General features: G+C 39.0%; 1 protein-coding gene across 1 annotated transcript; it reads right to left on the minus strand.

Moving 5' to 3' along the window:
• Positions 1-815: 815 nt before the first annotated feature.
• LOC137286462 (ornithine transcarbamylase, mitochondrial-like) lies at positions 816-12203 on the minus strand. Its single transcript, XM_067818347.1, has 9 exons — positions 12073-12203; positions 10147-10267; positions 8166-8247; positions 7502-7743; positions 7224-7346; positions 6589-6642; positions 5908-6057; positions 3456-3593; positions 816-3090 (listed from the first exon to the last, which is right to left on the minus strand). Exons 1-9 carry the CDS (start codon positions 12177-12179, stop codon positions 3019-3021), a joined length of 1089 nt encoding a protein of 362 aa, XP_067674448.1. The 5' UTR covers positions 12180-12203; the 3' UTR covers positions 816-3018.
• Positions 12204-13329: the final 1126 nt, after the last annotated feature.

A 13329-nucleotide genomic window follows, 5' to 3' on the forward strand; every position in this document is an offset into this window, starting at 1 on the left:
TCCATCGTGACGAGGGAGACAATGTGATAAGAGATTAAATGAATCCTAGGTGTATGTGGTAAAATATGCTGATGTCGGTTGGCTTGGGCCGTGAAAGAAACATAAAAGCCAAAACGTTCTAATTGCTTTGAAAGAAAGACCTTCAAAAGTCTCGTTTCACCAACATCCGGTGAAGGCTGTTAACGACATTCATTGCAAACAGTTTTGCAACCAGACACATGAACCAATATGTCAGCAAAGTCCATTCTCCACCCGTGACGTCAAGGCGATCATTACCACACATTTTGATGGTCTTTCCACGGAATCCTAACAGCACGTGAGTGAGAGTCCACGGTTAATTAGTCCGGGATAATTGGAAATGTCTCGGGGGAATCGTCCTCACGTCATCGATTTACACGCATATTGTTGTGTCCACAAAAATCGGGATGTATCCGCTAATGTTTCAACAGTATATTTAGACCATGTATAGTCTGAAAAAACGAACGCTATTTCTGAAGACGGTTCAAGGTTATATGTTTCTCAGAAAACGTCACAGGCACACGACCATCACATTTCATGGCTATTTCCTAGATATTAAAAAGGCATGTGCATGTTGGTGTTTGGATTGTATTACCTGGTGGTGGCAAACCTGGAAACATAAGCTGGGCAAATATATACTGTTCTGATAGGTCTAAGGGATTCAAATGCACTGACAATTGTGACTACTTTGACAAAAGGCATATTGGCAGTATTTGAGTAGTAAACCGGATTTCATGTAGGTCAGACTTACCGCATTAATGGTGTGTTGAAGGGAAAACAAACAAAAACACCCTTGATATGTCTTATAAATTCATTCTGAGACTCATTCATTAAATAACATAATATCAGATCAAGGATATATATTTTCAATAGGCATTGTAACAGCTAATGCCCAGTCTGCAACAACTTCATAAGCATGCATATCCGACAAAACACCAAGTTGTGCCCAACAAGGTGACAGCTATTTTTAAATTCTCTAACATGAAAAGACACCAACAAAGAGTCGTAAATTGAGGTGTTTGTGTCAATGTTATTTATTCTAAGCATCAGCCAGTCATAAATGTGACACGTGTGAAATGCAATTAAAATACTGTCAGACATATACTGTCAACCAAAACATATTGCTACATTTCACAAAAAAGTACATACATAGCGCACACAACATTTGTCCTCATTTACAACAAGATACACAAACCAGCAACAAACAAAATCTTGTGTTTGTATCTATGTGACATGCAAGACCTTAAATTATAGAATATCTGATAACATTTTCACATTAACACTTAAAATAGTCTACACTACGAACAGATTACAACTCATATGTCATGCTTGATGCCAAATAGTCCTAACATGACTTCATGTGAATCACATCCATTGACAATTAACACTGCTGAGTTTGTGTAAAAATAAGAAAAATAAAACAAAATACTTCAGAGCCTATCACTTTAAATGTTTTATGGTTACACCGTGGCTTGGTGTTATTCCTACAGTTGACACAGCTCCCTGTCATTCCATATAAGTCACAGGTGATGCTATGATTCAAAATATCTCCCGTCTGTGATTGATAACTTGTATATCTATTTACTAGTTTATGTGCAAAACAACAATGACTATATAATATAGCAAGCTCTTTGTGGAAAAAAATAATGCCCATGTTAATTTTTCTACAAAACTATGTATCTCTCTCTATACATAGTTTGGTATTCCACCCCAAGAAAATCAGTGTAAGATCACATGAAACTGGTCCATGTTTTAAAAAGAGTTTTGGCACAAAAGATGGAAGTACTTTTGTATATTATGCAGAGCAATAATACATATTTTTTGTATTAATACATATTAAAATACATGTAACAATGTAATCTCATATGTAACAACAGATAAAATAGATCTCTCATGTAGAACAAAGTACACATATCTGAAGTGTGAGGCTGAGATGACAATCTCTGAAAATATGGTATAGACATACCAGAACCGTATTTCCTCTAACAAGCGCCCAGGTACATTTCAACATTCTTTAATACATCTATTTTTGGATCAAGGGAGAGTACATTTATCAAACATACCTGACACTTATTAAAGACCTGGCTCTTATTTCTTAAACTGCTGCTTTACCAAACTTTTATTAGAGTTCTGGTGCTTATTACAGGAAATGCGGCACATATATAATGGTACGATAGTCCCATTTGTAAGTTAAGAATCTGGAAGGCCAATGCTTGAAATGTCAAGGGAAAATGTAGCAAGAAGCAAAGTTGAGACAAGATTTTTACTATACTTCTGCTCATCCTTTCCCCATGTCCTGGGACATCCTTTGCTGACAGACATTCTTTTCAAATGTTACAAAAACACATCCTGAAAATCTTAGCCTTTTTCACAACTTCAGTCTAAGTATTTAGTCTTGTCATGATTCCAATGAAATCCATCCTCGATTTCTCCAAGTTATACATTCCAAAAGTCTCCACTATACCCTAGATGCATCTACAGGTCGGACTGATAATTTTATTACCTCCCTTTGCTGGCTTCGCATTCTCTCAGTAGCCAATCAGCTAAGACGCTGTTTGCCAGTGTCAACAAAGATAGCAGCTGCATCTGTGAAGGTTGGTTGACAGTGCAACTCAGATTTTTGGGACATCATACAGACAACTTGACAGGACCGAAACTTATATATGCAAAATATATATGCAAGAACTCTGGTTTGTGTTGCCAGGTTTAATCCGTTAGATAATTTAAAAAGCAAAAGTGAGTTGTGAGTGCTAGGCTCAACTTCCCAGCTAAAAAGCCAACCAAGGGAGATAATAAGTTCATCAGGCTGAGCCGTAGTCTTATTGGAACGTATACCTGCGAAGGGGAGGGGGGTGTCTTCTGTAGTGGAGTGGGTGGGTGGGTTTAATTTTACGCTGCTTTTAGCAATATTCCAACACTATCACAGCAGAGGACATTGTCACCATGTGGGGAATCAAATCCAGTTCTTCGGGGTCTTGCAGCAGATGTTGAATTGAAACATCACTCTCCTCGTATAAACTTGGGCCTGGGTGTGGAGGGGGTGTAGTCCTGTAGTAGATGTAGCATGACAGCCTGGAAACAAATGGGATGATTTCGTTTTCTAATCCGTTTCTATGATTAACACATGGATAAGAGCCTTGAATACTTTATGCTTTGCTTCAGTATCACCTCTTCAATTCTTTCAACTGAGCGAGTGATTACTGTTTCAAAGAGTTTCACCTTACAATTTTGATGATTGTATCAACAAAAGAAAACTGTTTCATACCCTTATATAGAAATATGGACCTATGCAAAACCTGCTTCATAAGTAAAACATGGCTCCAGCATGTAAATAATAGCTATCCTTAAAGATAAAAAAAATATGTTTAACTATTTTCAACCTGCTGACAAGTAAACTCCTTCAATCCTTCAAAGTCTTATCCCATAATGCAGCTCACCATGACAGTCCACTTCCTGTTTTCTGCTGCCTGCCACACGAGGGAGTTTGGGTCGTAGAAGATGTCATCATCCACCTCCTCCTGTTTGCGAGGTAGACAGTGGAGGAACACCCAGTTGGCTCCAGCCTCCTTCAACATCTGCAGCAGAACGTTATCAACAATCGTTTTCTTCTACCACCACAATTACAGTATATTCAAAAGGGGTTGGACTGAGTATTTTTTTGAAGTATTGGGATGCTATGGCTTTAAATAACTGCCAACATATCCTGCAACAGAATTGTAGTGGGCAAAAGATATAACTGTCTTCTCAGAGATGTGGCAGACTACAAAACCAATCTTTTTTAAATTGTGTGATCATCACCTTGTATACCCATTACATAAACATTACAGTAAGTAGACTTAAAGGGGCAATTTCCATGGACTGGTTGTTCCTTTTGTTATTGTTTGTCTCCCCTGAATACCCCGATGATATCCCAGAATTTGTGACTCTGCTGCGCAGCCCGTATGCGCAATTGAGAGTTTAATTATAGACACATCAACTAAGGTGAAGTCATTTTTACTTCAATACAAATGTATTATGAAAACAAATCAAACACTTTGAAGGTTAATCATCTGCCAGTGGTAGAAATGGTAAAAAGCTATCAGGGCGGAAAAATAATGAAGCCAATGTACGTCTTTATATTTTGTCTCATAACCCTAATTAGTTTTTGGTCATATTTGTATGATTTTGAAAATCAATAAAAGAACACACTGTCTGCTTATACTTGTAGTAAATCTGTAACGTGACTGTAACATTTAGACATTGTACAGACTGCCAATGTGGATCCTATTTAACACACACCCTACGTGCAATCTAGTGTGTGTTTTCTGTCATAAAGATTCTGCTGAATGCTATACAACAAATAAATTAAAACAAAATGCAAATCATGAATTTAAAACAGACCAATCTTACAGCAACAATGTCCGGCTACTACCTTGTTCAGGAATGTATCCATCAATATCCACATAAATGAACGATATTCCATTCATCTGCAGCTGGTAAATAATCCTGCTCTATGTCGTGTTTCTTACAACAGTCTAATTTGCGAACACATCGTTTCAGGTCTTTCACATTGGTGAAAACCTGATAAACCTCTCTTTGGTCACCCAAGATAGCAAACCTGGCAAATAATTGTATGGTGTCCGCCATTCTGTGTAATTTAGTTAACCAATAATGAGCAATCAATCAGTCAGCGCAATGGTGGTTAATTCTTTGAAGGGAGGATGTTGTTTTTATCCTCGCACTTTATGACAGGGTGTAGTCAGTATAGATTAGTACATCTACACACACTGCCTTTTGACAAATCCTCTGTGGAAGATAAAAGTAAGTGTGTTATTGGTTAATCCTTTGATCAGTGTTTGTTTTTGTAACTCAGCTGATAAACCCTCTTGCATCACTTACATGCACATATTACATAACACAAATACATTTGCCACTACAGACCTTAATGTATAATGTTGAGTATTTACTCCAGACAGGACAAATGCCAAATGGGAACCTTTATTGAGTAACTTAAGTGGTGTTACTACTAATTATACCTGTTATAAATTCATTAACTGACCATCGAGAGAATGACAAATAACACATGTAGGTTTACACCATCAAACGCAAGTTACAGCAAGGAAGATGTAATCTCTGTGTCGCATGCAGCCTGAAAACACTGATGGGCTGAAACTGTTTTGAGGATACCAATGGAATTTCGTTACATAAGAAATACGTACAGGCATCTGCTGTGTACTTGGGTAAATTGGTGTAATCAGTTTTTTCAGCGTAAGAAAATTCTCAGATTTCTCTACCAATGGCAAAGTCGTTTTTAGTTTACGAATTCAAATAAATCAACTGTGTGTTTTTACTATCATAGATAATAAACCAGGTTAGCTACCATAGCTACCAAAATTTATGCATGAGTTTTGCTATGACAGCTGGACCAACCCTCAGAACTATCTAAATATAAAGCTTTGCAATCTGTCAGACTTATATGAAACAAATGGCTTGCTACGTGCCTGTAGACATCATACTGTCACATGACATGATGAAATATCGATGTAAAAAACACAGAAATAGGATCATATTGAATCAGGCACTATACCATCCAGGCATCAGAAAAAAATACACTGCTAGGATATTTTGGTACAATCAGAAAAGGAATACCATGGATATTTTAAAATAATGGCATATGATGGGCATCCGGCCTTTTCACTGTTTAGGGTGAAGAAATTCTGCTGATGTGGACAGAAGCCCAGTCCCTTTGTCCGTCACGGTCAATGCAGCGGGTGCTGACCGATTTGCAGCTTGGTTTCGTAATTAGATCGTTGGCAAGAAACATTATTCGCTCCGCCTCAGTGCCCCTTTAACGCCAAATTATATACAGGAATGAAATAGTGGGTGAAGCACCGCTGGCAAACCTCTAACCTTGCGAGTGATCTGGTAGCCAGCGAAGTCCTTGAGACGTCTCTGCTTCTCTTCCTCCTGACCCATGCTAACCCAAGTATCCGTGACAACCACATCAGCACGGTATACAGCTTCCAGAGGGTCCGTGGTCATGTTGAATTCACTCTTACGCTGCAGCATGACAGGATGTAATCCACATGACACCAACACGACAAGGTTAGTGCGTTTAATTTTATGCCACTAGCAATATCATGGCAGAGGACGAACAAACAAACGAACAAACACTTTAACCACTGTGCTAGCCCATCGCCACATACGACAAGGAATGGTTAATATGAAGGATGGACAATGGCTTATATGGTGCTCATTGTCAGAATGTTAGTGAAAATATAGTACGACTTTCTTAGTCCTGGCAGTTATTCTAATCTCCATGACAACTAAAATGACATAACTCCTAAGCATATGGTCATGTGTCTATATCCAAGTGTGTGAGTATGGTTTAATGCTGATTTTAGCAATGTTCCAGCAATATTATGTTTGAGACATCTCAAATGGGTTTCACATATTGCACTTATTTGGGGAATCTAAACCGGTTCTTCGGCATGAAGAGCAAACAATTTAACCACTGGGCTACCCCACTGACCTATTTCACTGACATGTAAACTGTGGACTTGTAAGCTTACCAATCTAGCAAAGCCTTACCTTACCACACAACTTGATGGCATACTCTGTTATTTTGGGGTTCGGTTCATAGCCCTGGAATAAACAAACAACAAAGAAAGTTTGGTTTGGTTATATGCTGAAAAAATGAATATGTGCATTGTACATCCAGGATTTTATCCACAAGTCTGAAAACTCCATTGGTTTTCTAAGATGTTTACTGAAATATTCTGTATGCACGGACGTGCTTACATTTTCTGAAAATCATACCAAGGACAACTTGTTGCAAGAGAAATACAAAGAGCTCCATAACCATACATTCAGATTACCTGCAAAGGTCTGAAGTCATTAGTAATAACAACAGGGTTTAAATGTTAGCAATGCAACAGTAAAATTCACTGAGGTCAAGTCTCTCTGGAGAGAGTATTAGAACGTGGGTATTAAGGCACAGAAATTTTGACAACTTGTAAGTGCATAATAACAAAGAAACATCTGCATGGCATTCTGACTCGAGAGTCACGACTTACAGAGTCCCTAATGTCCACTGAGAGGGAATGTGACAAGCTAATTCATGGAGACATGAATTTAATGTATTCTTTTAACAGGTCAGTCAGCATGCAACATGTTAATTGAACCAAAAGAAACAGCTAATACGGTCAATGCAGCTGTTTCCCTACCTTTGGGGTAGCTATACTGAGGTCAATGCCAAGCTTGCTGCACCCGATCATGAGGGAGTGGGTGATGTTGTTGCCGTCGCCCACCCATGCAATTTTCATTCCTCGCAGATAGCCAAAGTGTTCCTGTGGTTGGAGAAAACAGTCATGGAGTCTCAAGTTTATTCAGATTGGCAGATGAAATCAGGATGTCTGCTAGTGTCTGTAGTGCTTGGAATACATACTTACATGTAAAGTGATGAAGACTGCCATTGTTTGCAGTGCTTGGAACATACACTTACATGTAAAGTGAGGAAGTCTGCCAGTGTCTGCAATGGATGGAACATATCGGAGAGTCCACTGATGACAGGAACTGAGGCCTCCATGGCCAAATTGTCCAGATCCTCCTGTCCATACACCCGGGCCAGAATCAGATCTGACATTCCACTCATCACCCTGGCCGAATCCTTGATGGTCTCATTCACACCAAGATGGATGTCATCAGGCCCAAGGAATGCAGCATGACCTCCCAACATGGCCATTCCTACAAATGAGACAAGCAGACCTACAACAACAAGCCAGACCAGCAGATGTAATGTGCCATAGTATAAGTAAACTGGTGAATCTAGATAAAGTTTCAGTATCTGTCTTGGCAAGACAAATACTTGCATTATCTGACCATACATCCATACACTCATGAATATTCTGAAATCCTTACCTAGCCAGATGAGTGAGTTTAGTGATACGCAGCTTTCAGCAACATTCCAGCAATATCACAGCATGGAATGCCACAATGAGCTTCACACATTGTACCCATGGAAGGAATCGAAGCTGGGTCTTAGGTGTAATGAGCAAACGCTTTGACCTCTTGGCTATTCCAACGCCCCTTATTGCAAGATAACTTGAACATGGCAATATTTACATCATAAACCACCCCACCCACCCCTAATGACAAAGAATGTTTACCCGTTTCTGTAGAGAGACGTGTCCGTGTGCTCCTCTTCTGGAAGATCATGGACACGGACTTGCCCAGTAACGGTTGGATCCTCTAGAACAGGAACACCACTTGTATTCACATTCCTGGACAAATTCATATTAAATCACGCATATGGGGCTCTGCATGACATTTCAAACTCTGTGTTACTGAACATGGAGAGGAGACCAGTGCATTTTGTGTTACAGTCCTGCTGCACTGAACTAACAGTCCAGTCACCTGTGCTTACACATGACGCTAGGTTTACTGAACAGCAAAAGAAACAACAATTTTCAAAAAAGCGGAAATCTCATAAAAGCAAACATTCATGTTTATGCCTTCTATTTAAAAAACTTGATAAAAAGCCAGAGTTGCATTTCAGTTCATTTGCATGTTCAGCAAATTTGGTCTGCCACAATTGCTGCCTCAATATTGTACAATAATGAAGGTAATATGGCATTCACAATAAAGTATCTACATAGCATATTCCAAACTTCTTGTTATCATTATTACACAATCTGGGTACATGTCATATCTTCCTACAACCAAAGTGTTTAAGGGGTAATATGAACCAATCTTCACATAGAGAGGCCATGTTTTGAAAAACTAGAACATGTTAACTAGCAATTAAATCATTACTATCAAGGAAATAAATTCTAACATTTCACTTTAAATGTAAAGCCAAGTTCAAAAGAACACAATCCTAAAGGCTAGAAATTGCTGCTTGTATATGAGATAACAGAATTCATTACTTATTATTTTACAAGGTATTTGTTTTCTAACTCTAAGGTGAGCAGTACTTGAACAATGTCACAATCTCCTGTATGTAATCAAGTCTGGACCACACAATCAAGAGATTACAATAATGTGCCATTACAATAATGACACAACAATGAACTCCCGTGATGAGTTTTCAGTAAACCTTCACCAAACCCAGAATCTTTTCCTGTGGTTCTGTGTTTCTTCCAGTTACATTCCTTTGATTTTCATAACCAATGTGGTATACCATGCTACTGGCAATGGCTGCTTTGTTTCTCCAAATCACCCATTTTGTTTTTCCTCAGTAGCTATCTGGCTGAAACAGTGCTGATGAGAGATTAAATGTTAACTTACCAGCTTCTCCTTATCTGATTTGATTGGTCAGCCAAATGTTAAAGAAAACCAAGGCCAGAACCATGGGAATGGATCCAGGAGTTAGTGCAGGTATACAGTGGAAGCTGTCCAAACCGGCACTTATTGGGACTGAAGAAACATTCCAGTTTAGACAACATGCTGGATTGTAGAGCTGGTGATAAATGTACAAACCATGGATGGGACTGAGATTATATGCCGGTTTTGACAACTTGTTGAATTGGACAGATGCTGGTTTTGACAGCTTTTACTATACTGTAATGTGAGCACTTGGAATATTAACGCCAGACCAATTTTATTTCTTGTTTTATGGCTTTTCATGGAAAAATATTAAAATAAAATCACCAATGAAAGTAATATTCTCTATAAGTACTCAAAGTATTCTACTCTTGGTAATTTATGAAGTCTATAGATTTTCTTTTTAGTTAACATTTTTGGCCAATAAAAACAATAGGATTTTATATTTTGAGTGGGGAAAATTCACTTTTATTTTATTTTCGCTTACTCTTGACAAAATATGGCAGGCGGATCAGTAAAACAAAAAATAAAATTGGTCTGGCCTCAGTAAGAATTAAAATAAGGCCATTTGAAATTCAATTGGTTCCTAAACAAGGAAATTTCAAGAGAAGTAGAACTGAATCAACCGGTAACAAGAAGACAGTCATTATAGAACCTAAGATATAGGGGACTCATCATGTATACAACAAAACAATGATGAGCAACAAAGTATATGTATAACATTAGAAACTCTGTTCCAAAGCCAATACTACAGAAGGAGAAATACATCCCAAATGTTTGATATCATTTCATATTTGAACCAGAGAGTGTTCCTAATCTGGCTACCTCCTTGTCCTCCTTGATCCGCTTTTTCAGGTCTTTGGCAGTCCATATCAACTGTTTGATCTCCTCGGCATGGAAGTCCTTCAGAGTCAGGAAATCTCGGCCAACTAAAGACTTTGGTCCTCTGAAACAAACAGATGATCTAGTTGTGTGATATGGCACCTTGTTCAGAATGCAGCAAAGCCATAATGGCATACAAGCATTGATGGCCAAAAAGCCACATGAAGTTGCTCGTGAAACTTCCATTCAGCTTTAAACATGTGAGAACTAACCTTTGTCATACAATCTCATGCAGACACTCTGTCCAGGCCAGATAGGGACAACCAGTATGGTTTCAAGCTTTAGAGTAATTAGCAGTATTCCAGATACTAGTATATCATGCCAGATGTCATTTAGAAATGGACGTCTCACATTATATCTGCAGTGCACTCTGTCCAGTTTGTGTCTTTCTCGGATTGCAGTATAAACTGGACTGAACTAACGGTCCCAATTTCAGGCATTGATAAGGAAATCTCGGAGTACCTTGGACTGCTGTCTAATTCAGACTTTTTACTTGTCTCAAGCCAGTCTGATTTAGACAGAGTGCACTGTATATGGGGAATTGAACTGGGTCTACAGTGTGACAAGATGATGCTTTAACCACTAAGCTACCTCAGATTCCAGGACTAAAAGATCAGTTTGTATAATGTTGCCATAGATGCTCATAATGTAAGTAAAATGTGTAGCCTCTACAACATTATCAATGCACATTAAATATATTTCAGTATATATTGAATCCAATAATTAACTGAACATTGATTGCCATGTCGAACCAATAGCCATCATTTCAAATCCCTGAGCTATAGATAATGATTCTCTCATTCACGCACTGTTGTAACTGCTGGCTAAAATGGTCTCTTGTACTGTTATTGAAATTGAATCCATCACTATCTGTAGAAACTAACGAGACAATTAACTGCTTCAGCAAATCAATTTCACGCTTGTCTGTGTCCAAGTTGACAAGTTCATCCAATTCTCCCACTGATATGACCCATGTAGTCAGATAACACTGTGACCTCTTGTTGCAGAGCTGAACTGGTGTCCTACATAGTTGCAGTGGGATACTAATATGGCTGTCAGAGACAGAATGGGGGACCTGCTTACAGTATGGGGGTCCTGCTTGTACAGTCAAGATGCGGCCCTACATTTTAACTCTAACTTACCATCTCATCTGATGGATATTCTACAGCTGCTTGTATACTACATTACCTTGCTGAAGTAAACTTCATCTCTTAACTTTAGAATTAACAGTGAGAATTAAAAAGGATTTGGGTGAAGAAAATTTGAAGCCAAGGAAGAATTCCACTATTTTGGTGAAATACAACTATCACTAACACGTAGGTGTGTTTTTCTGTCTCACTTAGGCTAGATAGTCAAAGGCAAGTTTAGGCTGATAACTTGCTACATGGGCAATTGGAAAAAGTAACAGCAACAACAACAACAGTGAGTGAGTTTGGTTTTATGTCGTTTTTACCAGTATTCAAAGCAGCAATACCACGGCAGGGAACACTTGAAATTGGCCTCACACATTGTGCCCACGATGGGAATCGAACCAGGATCTTTGGCTGGACGAGTGAACGGTTTAACCACTTGCCTAAAGTAACAAAATTTAAAACAAACAAAAACCCCAAACAGTCAACACCCCTCTTCCCTTCTAGAACAACAGTACGATATATACAGACACAAAATGATGGTGACTAAGGCTTGCGAAGACACGATAAATAATACGAGGTGAGTACGACTGAAATCTGCTTTCTACGAACACCCCTTTTGACATCAGCCAACTGGTATTCCATGCAATGCTCGAAGTGCTCAGTGTTAGCTTTTCAAACAGGATCACTACCAGGATACCGTGCATGCACTGACTTAAGGACAACATTGACAACTCACTCTGATGTGTAATCCCTGGAACTGCAGTTGAGGTGAGCCGAGGATACAGGGAAGAGAGACCTGCACGGGAATCGAGCCGCGAGTCGACAGCACACGCTTACCATCATGATACCAGGTCTGTGTGACTGAAGGGAGACAACTCTGGGAGGGTTGTTTACACTGACAGCATTTTCGTTATGAGATACGACAGGTAGAGAAAAAAATATGCTTGTTATCATTGTTGTCTGACTCGGCCAACCACTGAGATGGTAACAGGACTGACTGACTATGTGAGCTGGTGATTATATGGCTGAGTGCGGGTTCGAATCCCAGGTGGGACTCAAACAAACAAATGTATTAATTTTACAATATGTACTTTATGAAGAAAGCGTAACCTTAAATATCTTAAGTGTGACCACTTCATCAATGACATGGTGCATATATAGTATATGCCCCGATGCATTTTTTTCTTGTGAAGCCACGCACACTTTGATATTATCACTGTTTTGGACGATAACGAACGACATGTGCGACCATCACTGGGCTGATGTTTTATAAGCATAGATGTTATTCAAACCATGAGTACCCGAATGAAAGTGTGTATTTTTGTTGTCCGAAATGCTTCTATGCTTAAGCAAAACCTTTACGTGTTATTTGTTAATGTAAAAAAGTATTTCTTTTAAAAAAAATTTAAGGTTGACCGCTGAATGTTATTTACTCCACTGTCATACGCGTTCACCTGATGTCATGTGCAGCGGCCGAAAGTCTGGGCATCAGCTTGTCCAGGTTTACGGAGTCATTCTGTCGGGGAAGGATGACAGACAGAGTACCACCTATCTTCAGTTTCAGTTCGTCGACACACAGAATGCCCTTTCAACCATTTTTAAACATAGAATATGTATATTAATCAAATAATATTAAGTTTAAAGTTTACACTTTAATTTACTGACACTTGTAATTGTTTTTGTTACGAAACATACCACAATTCCTAGTTCTTGTCACAAGACCTGCAAATTGAACTTAAGTTTCCCTAAATATACAAACGCGTGTCGCCGCACCTGGAGACGTCTGACTGACGTCGGCACCGTGTCGACACGTCCCAACCTGGAAGCCACACCTAACACAGTGCAGATCGTATCTATTGACAGTGTTCAAAATTCATCTCCAGGGAATCATTAATAACGGCACATTGACGTCAAGGGGACCGCCTGCCCCGGGACTCGGGAACAAGGAGGGGAACGCTGACTCAATACAGTGCACATCTGTGGCATTTCCTCA

The sequence above is a fragment of the Haliotis asinina genome, chromosome 6, assembly GCF_037392515.1.
Source record: "Haliotis asinina isolate JCU_RB_2024 chromosome 6, JCU_Hal_asi_v2, whole genome shotgun sequence".
Classification (NCBI taxonomy): domain Eukaryota; kingdom Metazoa; phylum Mollusca; class Gastropoda; order Lepetellida; family Haliotidae; genus Haliotis; species Haliotis asinina.

What these genes read in the sequence shown, in the direction of transcription:
- LOC137286462 (XM_067818347.1), bottom strand. Translation starts at nt 12,179, where the DNA reads ATGATGGTAAGCGTGTGCTGTCGACTCGCGGCTCGATTCCCGTGCAGG. An exon ending in ACGTCTCTCTACAGAAACGG is followed by an intron (nt 7,744 to 8,165) that starts GTAAACATTCTT and finishes TCTCATTTGTAG; the next exon opens with GAATGGCCATGTTGGGAGGT. An exon ending in CCATCAAGTTGTGTGGTAAG is followed by an intron (nt 6,058 to 6,588) that starts GTAAGGCTTTGC and finishes GTCATGCTGCAG; the next exon opens with CGTAAGAGTGAATTCAACAT.